General features: G+C 38.0%; 1 protein-coding gene across 8 annotated transcripts in view; it reads right to left on the reverse strand.

Annotated features, from left to right (window-relative positions):
- The window catches only part of SUPT3H (SPT3 homolog, SAGA and STAGA complex component), a 283,689-nt gene that overhangs the window by 77,657 nt on the left and 182,556 nt on the right, over positions 1-23,476 (reverse strand). For all 8 annotated transcript variants that reach the window (XR_003530912.1, XM_027663412.1, XM_027663414.1 and 5 more), the window contains exon 7: positions 50-125. Coding sequence is in view for 7 of the 8 variants with exons in the window: in XM_027663412.1 (XP_027519213.1) it covers positions 50-125 (76 nt within the window). In the remaining variant the exon portion in view is untranslated. The remainder of the gene's footprint in view (positions 1-49; positions 126-23,476) is intronic.

Raw genomic sequence — 23,476 nt, forward strand, 5'->3', positions numbered from 1 at the left:
GAAATAATAATCAAACATCTCCATACAGTGCAGCCATTATAATACTTACAAAAACTCAATTGCCGACTTTCACAGAATTCTGCGTACTGGACTGAATCCATGGCTCGTGTTTGTCTTTCTGCTCTCTGACAAAAGAGTAAAAGTACATGATGTACCTTATTCCAACAAGAACTGCATTCCACAACAGAAATTATAGCGCCAAAGCGCCCTCGCCACAACCTTGAAGCAACCCTCCCAAATTAAACATGCATTGAACAAGTCAAGATGAAGAAATATAAACCACAGATGGCTTATTAGTCTTGTGAGTTAAATTTCCCAGAGGAGGGTGTCAATTCCTATTTTACAAACCTGCCTGCACACGGCTCACCCTCAGGGATGAGGGCTGAGGCAGGAGAGGTGCTGAGCAGCCTGCCCTGACTGAGGGGCACGTTTAAACTGAAGCACATGAGCCCTCTGCCCATGTGCTTACAGGTGACCAGACAAATACAACGCTCTCCTGGATCGAGGCCAACACGTTCTGCACTCTGCAGAACTGAACCCATGTGCATTTAAATTGTGAAATGAATAAATTCCATTGAAGATGTGCCAGATGGAGAAGAGCATTGAAATGCCCCTTCCCACTCTCAATACACAGTAACAAATAAGTGGTAAATGTATCTGTTTCTATTTTTTTGACTGTTAATGAATGCTTGAGTTTTTATACTTCTGAACACCTCAGGAAAAGGAAGGAAATTAGACTGCATTAGAGTTTGTTCAAGAAAAACACCTTAAAATGTTCACTATTGCATTTAAGAATGTATTTCATGTGGAGTCCAATGACAACCAAAAGAGCGTATCTCAAAAGAGACAAGGTATGAAACCGTAAACATTACACACACCCTCCCCTCCACATATACATGATGCCACAATTGAATCATGGTTGAAGCAGCACTGAAGTTTGTGGTCAGGTTTGAACACGTGCTTGGGTTCTGTTTACTTCAACAGAGCAGGGGGTGATTTTCACAAGGTAAGCATCTAGTCTCCACAAGAGATTAAATCCTTCCTGTTATGAGAGGCAGGAAGCAGTAGTCAGATTAAAAGGAATGACTATCCTTGTCAGAAGCAGACGACTTACTCCAATCTCTCAATCAAGTAGATTGTCTTATACAACAAGGAAATGAATGTAACTCTTTGAAACTATAACTCGGTGACTAAATCATCACACCTGGTAAGAACAGAGCTGTCACTGTGGATACAAAGTAGGATCGAGAGTGGCTGATGGCACCAACGCTGTACTTGTACAGCTCAAGAAACCATCCATAAAGTAGGTAAAGCAGAGATGTGTCCACATCAAGGACAAAAAACAATAGGGAAAATCCACATGCACACACAACAGAAATTTTGCTCTGACTCTCTGTGCACTTTCACATTCGATGAAATCGAAATCGCAGTGTTCTTTAATCTGATTTAATGGAAAACCAAAGGGATACTGGTAAGTCGATTTGGAGACATATGTTATCTATATAAGCTGCATTTGGCCTAAGCAATTCTCAAAAAGAAAATAAAATTAGTACTTCAAATACACAGCTTCCTCCTCTGTTTTCTGCCTTTTAGGTCACTCTTCTATGACAGTGCAATCTATCGCTTATGAGGTCAGGTTGACAGTCAACATATTCAATTTAGCTGTAAACTAAACTACAAATTGACCAGGAACACACCTGGAAAGTCCTTCTTTTCTTCTTTTCTCTATCCAGTCAATCATTTCCACTGTATTTGGACTTTTAGTCACCAGGATAGAAACTGTTCTACTTAGGCATTTTCCAGTTCTGTGCACACTTCTGGCATCTTTGACTACATTTTCTGGAACTGCCATTTGTTTCTCTGGCAGTCAGAAATTACTATTTGGGTATTACCAGATAATAAGGAAATAATTTAACCTGAGGTGGCTTATCAGACAGACTGAGTTTCGCTGTGACAACCCTACCTCTAGAAGTCTCTCGTCCAACCTCCCAACTTAAACGAAGACTCTTGCCCAAACCACTGGAATTCAGCAATGGCTTTCTAGCAAAGTCTCAAACATCACCAACAACAGAGATTTTATGGCATCCATCATGTACTGATGCACAGGGTTACCCTGTCCCAGATGCAGAAACTCAGTGAGGTTCTATTGGTTCAACTCTGAGAGTTTTCAGGACCTGTGTGGCCTGAAGCTCCATCAAGCAGTGTGCACACTGCTCTTTATTTAGAACCATCAACAGATCTACAGAATGTGTATTCTGCCTTTTTGGCCACATTTTGGTCCACACTGTTGATGAAGATATTGAACACTATGGGCCCCAGTATCAATACCGGGATATTCTTTTTTTTTCTGTTGCCACCTATATGTCAAGCCTTCACAATCAGCAGTCCCAGGGATTTAAAACCCCCTTGCAAAAACAAGGAAGGCATGGAAAACCAAAATGACATGACAAAGAAAAAAGGCATGTAGAAATTTGACAAGGATACTTTAACTTTTACTGACATTCCATAAGGAAATATGGGAACTGCAAAACCAGATTCATCCCAAGAGCAGTTATGTTTAAATTAAATAATTTAGCAATGGCTACTGTCAGCAAACAGACTACAAAGCTCTGAAAATCCATACTGTCAAAGGCTACAAGTTTCATTAAAAGTATAACAAGTTTCTTTATAAGTGAAAAAACTCAAAAGTTTTATTAAAAGAGAAGTGCTGCTGAGGGATTTTTCCAATAAAGTCTAAATTTCTCATTACAAATTGTCTACAGTAGTTGTCTAAACGCTGGACTTAATGTTATTCTTAAATACTAAATAAATACTTACAATTACTGTCCCTCTGTATGAATATTTTTTAGTAAAATTACCTACACATATGTGAAATAAAACTGTTTTCTGCCTTCATTTCTGTCTTTAAAGTAATTCTTTCTTCAAGGTGGATTCTCATGCGATGCTCTAAACCACCAAAAAAGAAAACAGTGATTGTCATAAATGACTGGACTCTGTTTTCTTCCTAACGTACTTTAACAAAAAAACCCCCACCACATCCTGGCATGGAACCTCACAGTTCAAGGGATGAGAGCCATTCCATCAGTCCTACCAGTGCTGGAATAGTCTATAAATAACCAGTTAATGCAGGAGAAATGAACAGAGGGATAGCACTATTGTGTCATCTTTAAGGAAACACCCAAGCAAAAGAAAACAGCAGATCACCTTTCCTCTTCACATCTCAACATCACAAACGGTACTTTTTTTCTCTTACACCACCCCTGTTTCAAAAAAATGTAATGTTCCCTTACCTTAGTATTTCTAAGGTATATTTTATAAACTCAAAATGAATCAATAACATGAAATAAAAAGGGAGAAGAAAGAAAAAGAGCGAGCACATCACTGTGAACACAGAATGACTCCAGGCCAAAGGAGTTTAAAGAAAATGGCATTCAGTGTTGGGGAAGAAGTCACAGAAACTTTAAGTTAAAATAACTTTATCTGTAAGTAATGCTTTCTTTTAAGCCTAAAGAATATTCACTCATTCTTTTTTTCACAGTCTTTGGGGGGTTTTTTTCAACTATTTTTTCTTGAAAACAAGAAATGATACAGGATGTTCTAACTGAGAAACAACTTCAATTTTATGCAAGTGAAATTTTCCAAATTCTGTTGTTGGAAAGAGTAGCAAGTCACTCCAACAGGACTGAAGTCCTCTTTCATCAGTATAAAAGCCAGTTTGCTGGGAATCTTTCCTACATGAAGAAGCAGTGAAACTCCTGATGATACACCACCTTGAAGCAATCTCAGCTGGAAAGCAGACACACTAAGTTACAGGAATGACACTGCTCAGCTGGTTTATCAAAAGAATTAAAAAGTTTTTACTCCCTCTCTAGTAGTACCAGTCACTCTAAGCAGCTAAGAAGCTGACTTATGTGGTGTATAGCAGAGTTAAAATACTTTGCCTGCTTTCCTTGGAACATGCTGAAGGATGCAGTAGATAGGACCTGGCACAGTAAACGTCTGCTTAGTCTTCCAAAAATGTGTTGCATTATATCTTTCTTTCAGTATAAAAAAAACTAAAAAGGCAGAGGAAAGAAAAGGTAAAGAGTTGCATGTTGTCGCCTCCCATCCAGGATGAAGAATAATGTTATTTTTTATTCCATTTTAAAGCTTTCACACTTGACATACAAAGCTCTTTGTGTGGGGGGAAGGCAAGAGTCCAAATGTTAACTTGCTTACCGACTACTCCGTGTTTGGAGGAAATGTGCCGAGGAGCTGCTAAGCTGGAACATCTGAGAAACATTGGAGGCATGGCTGGACACCCCTGTGTTTGGCAACAATGTTAAGGATGAAGGCTCTGGCTTCCCAAACCACTCACATATTCATCTTGTGGCATGATTTCCTGATTCCCTTTGCTCAAGACCTCTCACTGTGTACCTATCACAGCTTCCAAGGGGCCAGGTGGCTACACCAGGGAAGAGTAAAGCTGCCCTGCAATGGCTGATATTACCAAAATAGCATGTTAAATAATTTATTTTTTATTTAGACTAGAGAATAACAGGGCACTGTGTGCTGTACCTGAGAGCTCTGGGGTTGGAGGACAAAAACAGCGGGGTGATGGAGGCCCAAACTGTAGGGTGGTTGTAGGGCCACAGAGATGCTCTGAGGGCTGGAGCCCCTTTGCTCTGGAGACAGGCTGGGAGAGCTGGGGGCATTCACCTGAAGAAGAGAAGGATCCAGGGAGACCTTAGAGCCCCTTTCAGTGCCTAAAGGGGCTCCAAGAGAGCTGGAGAGGAACTTGGCACATGGGCTTGGAGTCACAGGACAAGCGGGAATGGCTTCAAACTGACAGAGGGCAGGGTTAGATGGGATATGAGGAAGAATTTCTTTCCTGTAAGGGTGGTAAGGCCCTGGCACAGGCTGTCCAGAGAGAAGCTGTGGATGTCCCATCATTGGAAGTGTTCAAGGCCAGGTTGGATGGGACTTGGAGCAACCTGGTCTACTGAAAGATGTCTCTGCCCATGGCAGGGGCTTGGAAAGAGATGGTCTTTTAAGGTTCCTTCCAAACCAAACCATTCAGTTTTTCTGTGAAAAATTACCTAGATAAAAAAATAATCTGAGAAATAAAGTAAAACATAGTTCAGTATTGAGGTGTTTACAAAATATGCTGAAAATACACTTTTAGTCTTCTGTATCTTGACATTATCTGAGATTATCACTATCTGAAGACTTTTGTTACATAAAGGAAAAAAGTATTTACTCTTCTGATAATCACTTGAATTTGTAAGCAAAGGAAAAAAAGGAGTTTAAGAGTAAGCATTTTCCAAAGTTCTAGCTTACTCAGAGTTTTATACAGAAAATAAAAATGCCACTTGGGGAAAGGTCAATAGCTTTTGTAATGTAATACTTGATTTGGCTATAAAGTACACACATACAGGGAATATTTTTACCCACCTCTTATAGAACATACCATACATTCTGTAGCAACCATTAAGCTGAACAAGTCCACATAGCAAACTCGAGGCTTTTGACATAATACTGGTTTTGAGTGCTCATGTGTTTAGTGCAAAGTGCCCAATATTAGAAGAAAAGATGAGGTCTTTTTCTGGCAGACCAAGGTGATCTGAATTTTAATGTATGTTCACAGTAAAAACAGTTTTGCTTTTTTCTCTACAATATTTTTAACCTAATTCCCTGCAATAAACAGAGCTTAAGACCTTAAGAACATTAAAAATCCTAATTTTTACAGAGATTTTAAGGATATAGAACAGTAAATGACAAGGAAAAAACCTTGTGTATGATTACAAATATTAAATATTAGTTAAAATATAATTTTAAAATAAAATTATAATTCTTCATTATAGAAAATTGGTGATTCTCTGTCCAGGGACAAAAGATGGGATTCACTTGAAGAACTGAAGACATCTGCAGTATCCTAATTAGTCATCCAAAGCTGCTTTATAGTAAAAAAGGTATTACACACTTTCAGTGAGCAGCTTCATCCTAAACTCACTGTTTAAAATGTCAGATGAATGACACCTGTGAATTTGTCTGAGGTTCACCAGAATTTGTCTGTGGATATCACCATCAGAGCCCTCAGGACACAAGTTTAGGTCTGCAAATCCATGGCACAGACGTCCTCAGAAAAGCAGGATGAATCCTCCTCTATTGAGTGAGGAGTGAAGAACAACATCACCAAGAGGGCAACTTCCATTTCAGGGCCAAGCAAAAGCCAAGACTAAAGGATGACTCAGTAAATTCGGTTCCTGCTCTGAGCTCAAAGCAATGCAAGTCCAAACAAAGGCGGCTTTGTACCCGGCTGTGTGTTAACTCCATTCATCTCCCTCAAACTATGAAACGTGTAATCTAACAAAGTATGTGCAGATAAAGTGGGGGAAGGGAGCTGGCAAGACTATTTAAGATTATGTAAAAATTTCAAGGGAATTATGAAGAAAGAAAGCAAATGAAATTGCACAGACAATAACAAAATGAATGGATTAATTCCCAGCAGTCATGATCTCATTGCTTAAGGAATAAATAAAACTGACCTCCTGATAGGGACTTGTTGCCCCTGTAATACTTTGCCCTTAAACATATGCAAAATCTACACATACTGTATTCATTTGAAACAGTTCCATATCATAGCCAAATTCCTTGTCCAAATTTATTACTGCTAGTCTGAAACGTGGAGCTGGAACCTGGAAACGAAACATTTCCATTTCATGGAATACTTTGATTTCTACAGGAAAGTATTTTTTTCTTCTATAATAAGTATCACAGTGAATTCTGTAAAACTATGTGTTAAATTTACGGCTATCTTCTACCAGCGCTTTCCAAAAAACATAAAATAATTTTGGATAAACTATGCTACTAAATAAAAAAAGTTATGGGAGATATATTGATATACTAATAAATCAAGACTACTGACTTCCCTCACTTTTCTGGTTGAGGACATTGTAGCACTTTACTGTGGTTTCCATCTGGCTGTACATCAAAAACTTGACATACCACATTAATATTAGGATACCTTTATATCTTCTGGATAACATTCCTCTGAAAATTTATCCTGACTCTGTGTCCATTCATAAATGAGGTTTATATAAACAGCTTTAACATCTCACCAGTAAACCCTCCAGTCATCAAAACACTCATCACTGCAAGGTCTGGAGATACAGAGAGCAAAGCAGACTCATTTGCATAATTAATTTTACTTTTTTTGTCTTAGTGGCAGTCAAAACCAGCCATTGTACTCTAGTTTTGAAATATTTGTTTTAGCTGACATGCTGTTTGGACTCGTGTCCAAAAATTCATGAAGTAGCTTTTGCTCCAAGGCTTCCTCACCATCCTGGGTGTGGAACAGGGTTGGAGGATCCAGTCCTGCTCCTACTGATCCAAAAGGAATGGCATGAGGTGAAGGGGGTTATTTCCACTCCAAGTTAACCGGGCAATCAATCCTAGACATAACCAGCTTCAGTGAAACTCAGTGCCCAGACATATTCTATCTATTCACCCAGCTACAATATGTCCAGAATTACTCACTTTATAGCCACGACTTTTTAAGAAATACATCCAGTAAAGTCTGTTAAACTGAGTTGCAGGTAAGTTTGGGAACAGCTGGAGATCAGCCTCTCATTCACTGGCTTTAAATGAGAAACGCAAGCAAGAGAATAAATCTAATTTAGAAAAAAATTGCATGGTAAAACTCTGCCCTGTTAATAGCCATCATCAATGTAAAATGACATTTGAGAGTTTGGCTACTGTTAAACGAGAAATGAAGGAGGAGGAAGTCCTCAAAAGAATTGTTCTTACACGCTTTGTGTTGAAAAGGAAGGAAAGAAAAGTGAACCCACGGTACACACTAGTGAGCAATAACTGTGATGAAACTCATTATATCACAGTACAACTCTGTGGAGCAGGTCTGCTGACTGACACTGAAATGCCCTCCTGAAGCTTCACTACAAAAGGAGGATCAAAACAAAATTAAGGAAAACTTTGACTGACAGAAACCTGAGTAAGTTTCAGACCATATGAACAATATATATTAATTTGAATCCTGTTTCTTATTTTTAATCATTATAATTCTGTCTTTTCCCTTCCCCTTAATAAAACAGACTTGTCTCATATTCAATCCCAGTAGAACAACCAATTCTCACAGTATCTGCCATTCTTTGGGATATCACCATCCTTCAGAAGAAATTACCATCCTGTGCAGGAGATTCACAAGCAATACAATCCTACAGGCATATCCATGCAGGCATCCTTGGCAAGTGATGCTTTTTATGTTATTTTAATCAGAGCAGAATGAAAAGGGTTTATAATTCAAAATGTTTGGTTTTTTTTTCAGTTATGCTGTTTCTTGATTTTATTTCTTTTTAAAAAACAACTTTCAAAATAATGGCAAAACATACATGCACAAATAAAAAATTCAAGATACAAAATCTTTGCTTTATGTACAAGTAATTTAGTGTGCATTTAGATCAATCCAGTTCATAAATCTGAATTTGTTCTTACAAATTATAGATGAAACTGGCTTTATAAACTCCTCAGTAGAGCTTCCATTAACATAATAGCTGTAGGATTGCACCCTATGAACACTCCTAACTTTAGGTTACACCTAGAATAGATGGTTATCATTCTCTTGTCAAAGGAAAGCAGAAAAATGGGCTCTCAAAATGGGACACAGATGCTCTACGGGATGGACCCAGAACAAGACACTAATCTGTTTTTTAAAGGGAAGGCCACTCATTCATTAATTCACATAACTTATTTACTACAAAAATGAGTAAAACATTTTAGCTCAAGCATTTTCCATGACAAATCCAAATCTGTCAACTTTTATGATGAATTTGTGTAAGTGTACTCATGAATGTCTTAAATGAAAACATTAAAAATAATTAGTTAAAATAAAAATACATGCTATTAAGTGTACGTAGATGTTCTGTCTTGGTATGTGACTTGAGAACGCACAGTTAGATGAATTTACTTTGTCTGTTAGGAGTCCACTGTAACCAGAGAACAATAGAGAGTGGTGTTCAAAAATGTATTGCTTCCTTAACCCCAGAAGCATATAGACATTTCTCTACTTGTGGTATTTACACCACTGAATCTAATTCTGTGGTTAGAGCTTTAGTCTTTTGCAAAAGCCTTTCTAATTTGATAATTGCAAGACATGGAACTCCAGATAAAAATCACATCATGAAATTCAGGGAATAAGTGAGTCATACACTGAGTTAGAGGCAATGCTTCCCTTAGAAAAACAGTGACCCCTATGAATTGCATACAATCTGCATGTTCCCAATATAAGAAGGATGTGGACCTGTTGGAGCAGTTCCAGAGGAGGCCATGAAGATGCTCAGAGATGGCTGGAGCATCTCTGTTCTGGAGACAGACTGGGAGAGCTGGGGGGGTTCAGCCTGGAGAAGAGAAGGCTCCAAGGATACCTTAGAGCCCCTTCCAGTTCTAAAGAGGTTCCAAGAGAACTGGAGCCTCTTTGGACAAGGGCCGAGAGTAACAGGACAAGGGAGGAATGGCTCTAAACTAAAAGGGGGCAGGGTTATATGGGATATTAGGAATAAATTCTTTACTGTGTGGGTGATGAGGCACTGGAACAGGTTGTCCAGAGAAGCTGTGGATGTCTCATCCCTGAAAGTGTTCAAGGTCAGGTTGGACTGGGCTGGGAGCAAGCGGAAGGTGTCCCTACCCATGGCAGGGGGGGTGGAACTCAAAGATCTTTAAGGTCTCTTCCAACCCAAACTATTCTGTGATTCTCTGATTTCTCAAAACAACTGATAGGAGAGATGTATCTCAACTCCACAAGCTGAAATTGGCTGTCTTTTGAACAGCCCAGACTTCCTTAACCTCTCAGAGTGCCAGGTATGAAGAGTAAGGAAAGGAGACCCTAAAAATCGCTGTCTGAATTGAAAGGCTTTGAACAAAAGCATGATGCTATTTTTGGTTTTAATTGGGACTCCATTCATGACATTGAGAATAGAACTTGGCCTAGTGTGAATATTGCCTTTGTCAAAAGTTAATGATCATGTTTAATATTGTTATTTATTTAACTATGCAAACATTTCTATGCTGCTATTCATTATTGTTTCTTAATTTCTTTAAATACAAGCAAACTTGTCTTCATAGCAGCCTTGTGAGCATTATCTCCACTATATACATGAGAAATAGAACCATAAAACGATCATTTTCCCAAAGGCAGTTTGTTTAATTGCTTCTTTCCCACCCCCACCTCCCCGCCCCCACTTTCCCTTTTCTCTTTTTAATGCTAGAGAGGAAAAGGAAAACATGAAGATTCTGGGGTTTGGAATTAAACTAATTTAAACCATCAGCTAATTTGACTAATTCGGAACAATCTATTTAGTTACTCCCTTACACCATGCCCATTGATAAATATACCACAAAATTATTAAGTGTTTACATAAAACCAAAGAAACATATGCTGTCATTAATTCAAAACAATCCTCACCATCCAAAGCCACTACAGGAGTTCTGTTATTAAACATCCCCATTCCCTTCTCTTGAAAAAATAAAGGGAAAACTGAAAAAATATATTTTTGAAATGCACAAAACTTTCGCAGCGATTACATTTCATTTTGTGTCAGAAGTATAACTAAAACTTTTAAATGATATGTTACTGATGTATCGCCTAAAAGCAGAAAATTCAAAATTTTAATTTGTGAACTCAGATTTTGTTATTTTGGTTAAGATCAGAGGAATTCTTCGAGACTTTCAAGGCTCAAAGTGAAACTCACTGACTTACGGAAAACTACACAAGCATACGCTGATGTTCTGTTGTAGTAAAACCACAGTTGGTTCACTGCGACCTTCCAATGAATTATCTCTTAAATAATCTCACTAATTTCACAGCAAAACAAATGACAAAGCTGTTTTGGGGAGCCTCCTTGAGCCATCACAGGTTACCTTTAACAGAAGTAATTGCCCTATGTGTCCTGCTCTCCTCCCCCAACACCCCTTCCTACTACAGACCCTTCATGCATTCATAAAAAAATGAGGCACCATGACAATAGTTTTGATGAGAATTTCTTTTTTTTTTTTTTAAATGGTGAGGGGAAGGAGAGCAAAGAGCATCTACTGTACATGGCTTCATTACCATAAACTTTACTGATAGTTTATCCTGTTTCCTAAAGAAAGCAAAAAACCCCCTCCGTGTCTCTATTAAAAAGCCATCAGATTTGGTATCCTGGTGACACTTTAAAGAGCACATTATGTGGGAAAACAAAATAAACATTTATTCTGGCAAATGAAAGTGAATTTGGGTTTTGACGTACTTGGCAGAAAGGTAGAATTATATTCATGTAAAGTATGCAGAAAAACTAATATAATATTTAAATATTTGCTTAAGTAATATAGAATTTAAAACAACACATTAGAAGTAACATTTTTGTGAAATATTTTAAAGTTTTTTAGTATAAGACCATGAAAGTAATACTTTCAGCTGAAATTTCAGCTTTCTACAGCCTTTGTTATGAAATCCCTTCACTTGTAAAGTAGTAAAGAGTCTTCATCTTCCACTGAGAAATCTTTATTTTTTGAAGACAAAGGTAGTTCTTATCCTGAGGGTTTAAACTGATAATGAATATATGCAGTTTTCCAAAGAAACAACCCTTGAGATTTGAATATTACAAGTACAGATATAATGAAGCAATGTTAGCACTGTCTCAACCAAATCCTCCAGCCCTATTTTCCTGTTTGATATACACACAAAATTATTTTCGAAGTTCATCAGTTTGCTACCAGACTTGATTCAGTGAAGATAGACTTTTATATCTCTCAGAAAGTACCTGAATGCTGTATGCCAAAGACCAAATTCTCAATTATACTCAATAATGTAGCATTAATTAATAAATTGAGCTGGGCACTGGATGCTAATTTTAGGTCCAAAAGTAAGGATTTTTATGTGCTGTCTAAATACACAGATATTCCTTTTTGTAAATCTAAATTCATATTAGCTGCACATACCCCCAAAAATCACATTTACCAGAGTATCAGAATTATAAATTATTAGGAAATTTCAGGTATGATATTCCGATTTGCTTAGAGTATCTAAAAACATTTATTTATGATTCTACAATTTATTCTATTATTCTATTTATTTATTCTATCCATAATTCTATGATTTAAGAAAAACCTTCGCCTAATTTTACTTCATTTGGAGAGATATGCATAATTAGAAAATATCTTGAAATATTTTTCGATTACCACAACAATTCACAGCAACAACACCAGAGTTCAACGTAACTGTACACTGTAGAAATATGTAGATTTAAAATCTCTCGAAAATAATTCATTTCAATGTAAACTGATTTGTAAATTTAATCATGAACTATTAAACTAGCTGCTGGAATTTTCAGTTTTGCTAAATCAGCACAGCTCCTCAGAGGGCCATGATAAGAGAGAAGATACTGTTTATTTCGAATCAGCAATTAAAAGGGATATAAAGAGTATTGAGACTGTAAGATATCAACAAAAGGAGACAGTCTGGGGAATTTTACTTTCACTCTTCCTAATTTGTGCTGCCCGACACACAAATTTTATGCTGCATTAATAATGGCTTTTGAACATAACATTCATCCAGTCTGTTATGGAAATTAATTTAACAGGACACTATTTCCTGTGCACATTCTTAAAATTGCTTACAGTGAAAAGAATCCCTTCCAAAGGAGTCAGCACAATTCAATCCAACATGCAAAATATTTATTCATTTCCAAAAGGGGAAAACAAATAACATATAACAAGAATGTTCTTCTTTTTTTTTGTTCCAGTTTTATTCTACAGTTGATTTTTAAAAGGTAGAAAGTCTTGAATTCAAGAATTTTGCATGAGTTCCTCCTGAAAAGGAAGCCACATCTCTAATTGCTGTTCAAAATTAGTTATAAAAACATTAAATATATGTCATAGCTAAGATTGATATTCTTATTGCTGGCCACTGAAAGCTTTGTAAATATAATCTGAAAATGAAAATTACTTAATTTTGGAATTTGGAGACACCAAAACCTGTTCATGTCTCTAAGGATTTCTCACATTCCATTTAGATTTTCCTGGAGGTTCAGGCTGAAATGGAGGGTTAGGTGGTTTTACGGAAGTAGAGGGGTACCAAGGTGAATCAAAGATCTATGAAAAAGAAGAAAAATTTAAAAAATCACATATCCCTACCCATAGAAAAATGGAAGAAGGTCGGAAATACTACACTTAAGAATTTAATATCATTGGGATGCAAAGAACAATGTCTTTAACGACAGGATTTGGAAGCACAGCTTTGAAGGTTAAGTGTATTTGGAATTAAAGGTGCTCACAGTGCAGGAACACTGACAGCCACAGTCTGGCATCAATTACTTGACTGCACTGTTAGAAGTTGCTGTAGATCCTCATGCCATCACACATCCTGGAGAAAAATTACCCTTCACTGGTGGCATCTTGGTTTCCTCAGGATTTCTGAATTTTTCTGACACTTTTATAGTCAAATCTACTATTTCTCAAAGATGCCAATGTTTCTTCAGCATTTTTTGTCTCTTTCTTTAGAACACAGTTCAGGGTACCAAGGCTGGCAGACACAGTAGCCACCTCACTAATCCATTTCTCTAATACTGGAACCAGAATACAGGAATACTGGAACTCTAATACAGGAATCAGATCTCCAGCCTTGGGGCACACCAAGAGTTAACTCCCATTTTGAGAAGGGTGTGATTAGTAGCTGGAAATCTGTCTGACTTTAGTACATCTGAGGCCGCTATTACGATTTTCAGATATAAAATAATTAGCTGATGATATGAGCTGACAGCTAATACATCTACAATAAACATAAAAAAAGTGATTTCCAAGCGGATGTAGGGAACGTGTTCCGTTTCCAAGCTGTTTGATATGGTCTGTGTAAGGAGCGAGGACTCGATACCAGATGCTGTATGTTCTACAAGCTTTTTCTGCAGATGTCTGAAGCCTGAGAAAATCAACAGTGCTTTGAATAACACTCCTAGTAAAAGCATCTTCTTGTCAGAGTCGCTGTATGATATAGGATATGGATCCCACACAAGTGGATGAACTAATTTTAAATAATACCATCTGACAATGGGAGAAAAAACTCTCAGTAGGTCTGACAAAGTCCTGGAAATGGCTGTTAGCCTTGGGAAATAAAATCCAGCCCTCTGACAGAGCCTACCCGTCCTTCGTTCGTTTGATCAGATGGAAAACCAAATTTAATGACTGTTTCCCAAGTTCCGGAGGCAAAGTTTCAACAGCACTAACGCTCCTACCAAGGAGTGTCTTTGCCCCTCATATGTGCCACTCAAAAGAAGAGTCTGGAAAACATGTTACAGAATTATGTGAGAATAAAATATATGCATCAATGTATTTTTTGTATGACCACTTTGCACTGCTTTCTTACCATTGCCTTTAAAGGAATCTCCTTTAGCATACCAGATGCATAGACACCACTATGGTACAGCAATTCTAAAAGCCATTACCTCCATAAAAAAGCTAAAAGAGCTACCTCTGAAGTCATAACCCAAACATTCAACTGAAAATATATTTTTTTTCTCCTCAAAAAGAATCCCATGGCTCCCTACTTGATAAAGATCTTCACATAAATTATTTCCTAAATTTATTCTCTGTGCAAAATCGTTTTTTTTGCTAGTGACAGTATTACGGTCTTGTTTTCCTGGAAAATTTAGATCTAGTTGTGGATTCACTTTTTCAAGCCAAAGCAGCAGCAATGCCTAGTTTTTTCTCATGTTTTAAAGTTAGTTTAATGCAAATCCCAGATTATTAATAGAGTCAAATGCTGATTCCATGAGTATCTGTAAGAACAAACTCTACGTGCACATCTCCATGAGGACTTTATGTAAGGTAACTATCTGAAAATGAGAACTGTTACTGTTTTTCCTGATTATCCAAATTAAAATAACCTTTTCTGATTAATTTAATGAAAGTGTGTACCTGTCTAGGTATCCTCAACTTTGAACAAAGATGGTAGAGCAAAACAAAGGAATAGAGGAGACAAAATTTAAAGCTTGAGAGGTTAAACATCCAAACGGAAAGATGCTCCTTGAGCAGAGGGAATAAACTATGCCAGCACACCACCTGCACTGCTCTGTTAGAAACATTGTGGGTCCTTTTTCCAGTGGATTGGGTAAGGATTCATCTCCCATTTTGCAACATGTAGAGCTTAACTGTTTTACTTCACCATTTCAACAGACACTTGAGATGCTTAAATCTTAGAGCTCCTGATCCCATCGCTGAGGCACATGTGTGAAGCTCTCACCCAGTGCAGTTTTGCACAGCAGCCAGATCATATTCTTATGGAAGAATACAGCAAGCAACATCACAGATAAAATAAACCACAACGGCTGAGACAAAATGAAAGACAGAAAACCCTGTTCCTTATATACATAAAACGTCTATTCCAGGAAATACCAGCAGTTACAGATTACAGAAAGTGCAGAAGCTGAAAAGTCCAATTATACGCTACCTAGATTCTTGAACAGTTTTTAGAAATTTGAGATGGTTTATCATCTATGTGTTTTATAAAAGCTCTAATATTTCCACCCCACCTGCCATTTGAATATCTGAAACGGGAAACTTCAGTACAGAATCATAGGACAGTACAATAATTTACACCAGAAAAGGTTTGGGACCTTTCCAGAAATCTCTAGTTTGCTCAAAAAAGGGTCCAGTTAGATGAAGTGGTTTAGCCATCCTGACCAGTCAAGTTTGGAGTATCTCCAAAGGTGGAGGCTTCCTCAGTCTCTCTGACCAACCAGTTTCAACCTTTGATCAGTACTGTTTTTCTCCTATTACATATCAGTTCAAACTCTGTCCTTCACCATGCACTTTGAAGCAAGGTCTGGTTCCATCTCCTTCATATCCTGTCATCAGTTGGTTGTAAACAGCAATGAATTTTCCCTTTTGCCTCCTCTTTCTCAGGCTGAACAAGCTCTTGCCTCCCAGTCTTTCCTCATTTGTCAAGTACCCTCTAAATTTCTTGGTGACCCTCTGCCAGACTTGCTTCAGTATTTCAAAGTCCTTCTTGTATTTGGGAGCACAAAATTGGACACAGATGCCAGACGTGGTCTCAGAGGTGCCAAATAATGGGGAAGCATTGTTTCCCTTGACCTGCTGGTAGGGGATATTGACCTCTTGCTGACACAGCCCAGTGCATGGTTGGCCCACAGGCTGTACTGGTGCACGGGGTTACAGCATCCCACATTTACTGTTGCTGACCTTCATGTCAGCCCATTTTTCCATTCTATCAAAAAGGTCCCTGTGAATGACAGGCCCACTTTCCAGAGTCTGGACTGCTCTGGATCATGACTCAGTGTTTATTTGCCATGCTATGAATTACTGCTTTTATTTAGTTTATAAGATCCAACAGCTAATCAATTCTGAGTTTAATGCATAAGGAGAATCACAGACTCACAGAATGGTTTGGGTTGGAAGGGACCTTAAAGGCCATCTCGTTCCAACCCCCTGCCCTGTTTAAGCTTCAAGAAAATGCAGCATAAGGGGAAGCAACTACTGTGGTTATGAGATGTCCTGCACTCACTTTAATTCCTTCCATATTAATTTATATGGGAAGTCAATAAAGTAAAATCACATTAACACACATACCTTGTATTTGTCATTGTACTTGTGTTCTTATTCTTACTCCCAGTACTAAAATGATATCTCCTATAAAAAATCTGCCATAGGATTCTATTTTAGGGATAGTCTATCAGGTTACAAGTGTAGTCCTATCAGAATGAGTTTTAAAAGCAAAAATGCTGGTATTTCTCATATACCTCTTGATTCAATAGGAAGCAATGTGCTTAGTATTGGATTATCTTTATGACCTTCCCCGTAGGCGACAGATCCTTTGGTTTTCCTTGTGACATTTGAACTCAAGTGTGAATGTAGGTGGGAAGGTTTGGCCTCTGGTGGCTTTGCAAATGAGAACATAAAATGACAACACTTGACCCGAGTAACTGGGAAACAGGTAATCAAATCTTGTGGCATGCTGGCTTTTAGACTGGAATTTACTCAAAGGAAGATGACAATATAGATATAGTGAATATTGAGTGAATCAAGGGATTCTCGATTTTTTGCTTAAGTGCCTGTGACACAGGATCACAAAATCCTATCTGAATTCAATCATATATGACAGGCAATATAGCCCAGGAGCTGGTAAACTGACTTCTTTACTTCTGAGCAGAAAAACTGCACCAGTCTGGCTAGTCCTGTGGCCAGAAGGAAAAAGGGAAAAACAAAATGCCAAACCAAGAACAAAAGGAGAAAAGCAAAGATCAAATATAAACAATGAGGGACAGAACAAATCTCCAATTAGCCCAGGTTCCAACAGTAAGGGGTGATGATTAGTGTAATTTCAAGATAAGCTTACAGTAATTATTTTCCTGAATATGCAGCACCCAGTGATCTGTGGCTGGAGCACTTCTTTAACCAAATGAAACGTCTTTGTATTCAATAATCTTCAATAGACTTTTTTCCCCATTAAATTGTACAATTCAATAGATCTGAGCTCATTTTGGCTATATTTAGCTGGAATGCAGCCTGAAAACTACTTCCAGTGCTCCTCTCTATTGTCTGTATGCTGCAGACTGGATGGAGAGGCTTTGATGACACACAGCTTGCTCAGTCTGCTATTAGAGGGTAAATGCCAATGTGAAAGAAAGGGATTCTTAGTGATTTTGTAGAAGGTATTTGCAAGGCTAACCCATGGGTCTGACTCAAACTAGGGTGTAGTTCACAGCTGGAGGCTAATATTGAGAAGGGCAGTGTTGTTCCCTCAGTGGATATCGAGAGTAAGGAGAGGAAAATGGGGCTTCTCTTCTACACCTTTCACGTCTAGAAATAGCAGATAAATGAAACTACAGAAAAATGAGCTTGACACTGCCTTAGGTTGAGGGCATGCATGAGCCTCCTATGAATGAAGCAGGAAAAAAACCTTTCCTTAATATTGGTTTGTGACTGTTCTCACCTATCTGTTAAATCCATGACCTTGCCTGTTACATCTCAGACCCCTCTTTTCTGCAGCAGTTGAAGCAGAACTCCATCAAATCCCCTTCTATTTCATGCCATAGGGTACCTTCCTCTATTGTCTGAATTTGTTACAAGATAGTATTTTCTTCCACACAAAACTTTTTGTGATATGAATCCTTAAATGGAAGGAAAGAGAAATCCAGGACAGCACACTGGAACTCCGTCAAACAGTGGTTGATGACTCAAGGTGCTCCTGCCTCATGGAGCTTCACAGGTGGGAGAGAATGGGATGGTTGTGAAGATTTATGCCAAAAAAGGGTCTCTGTGCTGAGGTTTCAGTCTTGTTCTTAACAATAGTGAAGATAGAAAATCTCTTCCTTGCAAGACATGAGAACAGGGAATGTCAAGGGTAATTCATTCATTCCTTGTACAACTCCATGGATTTTCCTTTTGAGCTTTGTGAATCCTGTGCAAAACAGTCTTGAAAATGGTTTTATTCAAGTGATGAATTCTTTCTGAAAAGTTTGAGATTATAGAACTGTTCTCAGTGTAGACCTGGTTAACATCTTACCCTAAGAAATAAACAGTTGTCATTTCTTCTTCAGTCAGTAAAGACTTAACTATTAGGCTTAATGGAGTTTCAAAGATTAGAGATTTGCTACATAAAGGTTCAAAGACCTGAAAAAATAACTTCCCCCTCAAAGCTTCAGAATTACATCCTGTCTTGTACAAAATTTGCATTATTGCATCTCTACACAACCTCAGAAAGGCAAATCTTTATCAGCACCAATTTGTTTAATTACTTTAAAGGATGACAGCAATTAAAATAACCTTCTACCAATGGATCTTTGTCAGACTTTACCATTGATCCTTGTTCCCAATTCTTCAAAGTTGACATAAACAATAACTGTATTTTGAGTACCAATACATGGTGATTATTATACATAAGCAACAAACGTTACACACAGGATCACAAATAAACACAGTATTAAATACACTTGGAAGGAGAATGTTTTGTTAGTCTTATATTTGGCTCCTAATCAAATTCTCCATGGAAATACTGTTTATATGTATGTGTGTCTACATTTAATCAGAGATATAAATAATGTATGTATATAAAGTTTCCTTCCAAAAATTAAGTTAAAACACAGTTGTTTGGGTGTCAAAAATACAAAATACAACAGCCCGGAATCTTCCTCTTCCTCAGAGAAAGTAAACAGTGGCAAAAAAATACTCAAAGAACTAAAAGACAGAAAAGCAAACAACACCTTGCCCTCCCAGCAAAACTGCCTAAACTTGAACTATGAGCAACATTCACTGAAATGCTCTAAAAAACCCAATATTTTAACAGGACTGAAGACCCAAACAAATAGGTCACTTTATGTAACCATAGCAAGCAACCCCAACGCGAGAAAAAACCCCAATAATCTAAAATTTGTAGCAGTGAAAAAAGTCTATGGATGCTGGCTGTAACAAGAAATTTTTTCCACTCAGGAGCTTTTTCCCATTCCAACAAGAATGACACAACATTTACAGGCATATAGATAATAAGGAAAAACTGTTTCTGTTTATTTTCTGCTTAGTTTTAACCAATTCAACCATTACCCAAGAGAAACAGTGTTTTCCCACTATCCCAAACATTCCCAAGCAATGTGTAATCAGAGAAACCATTAATACCAGCAGGCTTATTTTTATACCCAATAATGCTTACAAATACTTTGATGCCCAGACAGCAAATTTAGAGTTGAGACGCTACTTGCTGTGCTCTCTTTGCACTCATCTGGAAACACTGAATGGACTGATGCAGTGAAATTAATTCCTTCTATATTTGCATTCACAACTTCCATTTTGCAATATTGAAAAAAAAAAAAGAAAACATGGCCTAGAGAATAAAGGTTTTTGTCTTGATTGATGTTTCATCTACATTCTTTTTAATCTTGGCATCTATGTATATCAAAAGCATTAAATAGTAAATAGGGAGCTGATGTGACCTTAAAGTCTATTGTAGATCATCATTACGATTTTTTATTGTATCGCCAAAGTCCCAGTGCATACACAGAACCTGAGTCTCCAAAGAGAATCACCCCCAAGGCACCAGAAGTACTTTTCCTAACATCTGATGAACTACACTTAAATGTAACTTAGATGTTTCTGGGAATGAAAAAAAAAAAAAAAAAGCAAAGAAAAGGTATTTTCCCTCTCATCCAGGAAATTAACTTCTCCCTGGATTGTTTCTCTCTCATTTCTGAGTACAGAAGACAGTCTAAGTTACTGAGATGTTTTAGGCAGGTACAGTTAAGTGAAATTCAGCCCGACTTGTAGTGATGCACTGAGCTCTCAGAGCAGCTTAAGGGGCTGGGAAAATGAGATCTTGGGTTTTTTTAATCAGTGTCCCAAGAGTGTAGTGTCCTTGAGGAGGAACTTTCCCACTCCTCTTTGAGTACCTTACCTAGCCACTATAAATCCCTTTCCAAATCCGAGACAATCTCCTATCTTGACAGGACTCTTGGGTGAGTATGATATTGATTTACATTTAGGGCTGCAATTATTTAATCCATAAATATTGTATAAGACATAAAGTTTTAATGGTATGGCTTGTCCTTCTGTGTCCTACCACTTTGCCTATACTGGACAATATCTGGCAAAGAATAAGGAACATTACTTTCTATTTTCTTTGTTTGAAAAAACTTAATGTTTTAAAATTTAAGGCCATAACTAAGAATCTTAGAATGGTTAGGGTTGGAAGGGACATTGAAGATCATTTCCATCCAACCCCCTGCCATAGGCAGGAACACCTTCCACTAGATCAGGTTGCTCAAAGCCCCATCCAACCTGACCTTAAACACCTCCAGGGATGGGGCAGAGACAGCTCCTCTGGGTAACCTGTGCCAGTGCCTCATCACCCTCACAGTAAAGAATTTCTCCCTAATACTTAATCTAAACCTGTCCTCTATAAGTTTAAAGAAATTTGAGCAATTGGTGTAAATGACGTAACACTAGAACGCTGCGATCCTGTATGTGGAGCAGCACAAGACAAACATGACAGATTTGTGAGAGTGTATTTTGAAGACAGCACAAAAAACTCCAGGGATTACACTCCTATTCTCAAGTGAATCTGAGCAACCTCACGTACCTGTAGGCATATATACTCCATCCCTTTATTAGTTCCTCAAAACTCAAGCCTCTTCTACTTCTAATACTTTTTATCTGAGTCTTTCAGCCTCCACTGCACACATAGGGCCAGGACAGAAGCAGAATGGTCACCAACAACACAGAGGAATTCCCTGCAAGATAAATGCATCCAGGGGAGGGCACAGAACTGTGTAGCTCACTGTAAAGAAGATACAAACACCTAATCAGCTGAATAAATCTCCAAACTCCACTATTTATACTGTTGGGGTCTCCAGTAGTGACAGTGGCAGATTTCTGCTCATGCAAAAAGACAAACCAAATTTTAACATTTTCATCTGCAGTCAAATCTCACCCCAAGATACATTCTTTCATAGGGTGTAGCTGTTAAAATCAAAAAAGGTTTAGGACTTATAAACTGTGATTCTAAAAATTAATAAATTATTAGCTTAGGGCACCATATTGTGAGACAACAGAAGACATCGCTGAACGAAATGCAAAGATTCCATCCCAAAATATAGATTTTGTTGACAAGAATCTTAAATCAGCAAGGAAGTAAAAAAATAATTCTTTGAGAAGAAAAATAAGTTTAGCATCAAAATTAGATAGCAAAAAAGATGTGCTCTGAGAATCAATGCTTAGTAAAAGAAAATATCTTAGTTTATCTTCCAGCACGCATTTCCTATTAAGTGTGTGTTGTCTGTACTTCCCATATGGGCTTTTAAATCAAATTCCAGTTTGTTATTGATACACCCTGCAGGAACAGATACTCCCTAAAGAGTAATGACCCCACACAGCACTTACACTGGCATAATTTTTGCCAGTGAAATGAGCATAGTAGTAATGAAAGGCCTCAGAGCTCTTTCTAAATAATTTCCTGCTTATTTTCTTTGTACATTTTTTCCAAATTAGTACAATGAATCTGAGTACTTCAACACCATCTTTCAGATCCACCCTGAAGAGAAGAGCTCACAGCTGTTTATTTCTGAATTATGCCCTCAAATTTTCACTCTCCCAATTAAAAGACCCGAGGTCCATGACCTCAGCCTGAGGGCAGTCACCACAGAGCAACCTGTGTCCATGCTAATGCTCTCCAAGAATCCCAAAGAGAGTGGTCACATCCAAACTGAGTGGTGGAGAGAGCTCCTGGCTCTGCTGGATCCCAGGAGTTCGTGGAATCAGAATATTTTGGGTTGGAAGGGACCTTTAAAGGCCATCTGGTCCATCCTCCCTGCAATTAGCAGGAACATCTACAACTACATCAGGTTGATCGAGGTCCTGTCAAACCTTACCTTGAATGTTTCCAGAGGTGGGGCATCCATCACCCCTCTGGAAAACCTGTGCCAGTGCCTCACCACCTTCATTGTAAAAAACTTCATCTTTACAGCTAATCTAAATTGACCCTCCATCAGTTTGAAGCTGTTCCCCTTGTCCCATCACTACAGGACCTTGTCCAAAGTCCCTCTCCAGCTCTCCTGGAGACCCCTTAGGCACTAGAAAGTGCTCTAAGATCTCCCTGGATCTTTCTCTTCTCCAGGCTGAACACCCCCAATTTTCTCAACCTGTCTTCATAGTAGAGGTGCTCCAGCCTCCATCTTCGTGGCCTCCTCTGGAACTGCTCCAACAAGTCCATGTCTTTCCTGTGTTGAGGGCCCAGAGGTGCACATTGTTTGGGACAACATAACCTGGCACAAGTCAAAGCGTGATCAGTCAAAAACAGATGATGATACTCCAGCAGGAAGGTCTATTCCTGGTCACTGCCTAATTTACTATTACTTTCACCTTATTTCTATGACTAAACCAGAGTGAACTTTCCAGAGCACAATTCCTTGTATCCCAAAGTGCAGTCAGGTGTGTTTAGGTGTCTTGTCTGGACACAAATTAACTGTGTCTGAAGAAAGACAAAATTAAATGGGAGTAATTAAAAATCATGTAAAAACCTATATATTCCAAACACACCTACACTGTAGTGCAATCTACTGTTTTTTGCACAGAGCTTATTGCCTTGCTGTGAGCTTTGCACAGATTTACCACCAAGTGAAGATATGTGAGCAACACTGGAAAAATCACGTCCACAATGAACTTCCTAGAATAAAAATATGTATCTGCATTTTTTAAGTATCTAATGTAATTCATAGGACAATACACAAATCATAGAATCATAGAATCACAGAATAGTTTGGGATGGAAAGGACCTTAAAAGATCATCTAGTTCCAACACCTCACAAAAGAACCACAAAGTAGGGATAACTTAGTTTTACTATTTTGCTGGCTTCCAGCTGGCTTTCAAGGTAGTCTATTCTTGTAGGGAAGTTATTTTCCCTCCACTGTTTATTCATACTTGCAATGTACTATAAAAGCATTATGGTAG

This window comes from Corapipo altera, unplaced genomic scaffold (assembly GCF_003945725.1).
Source record: "Corapipo altera isolate COAL_440 unplaced genomic scaffold, ASM394572v1 116, whole genome shotgun sequence".
Lineage (NCBI taxonomy): Eukaryota > Metazoa > Chordata > Aves > Passeriformes > Pipridae > Corapipo > Corapipo altera.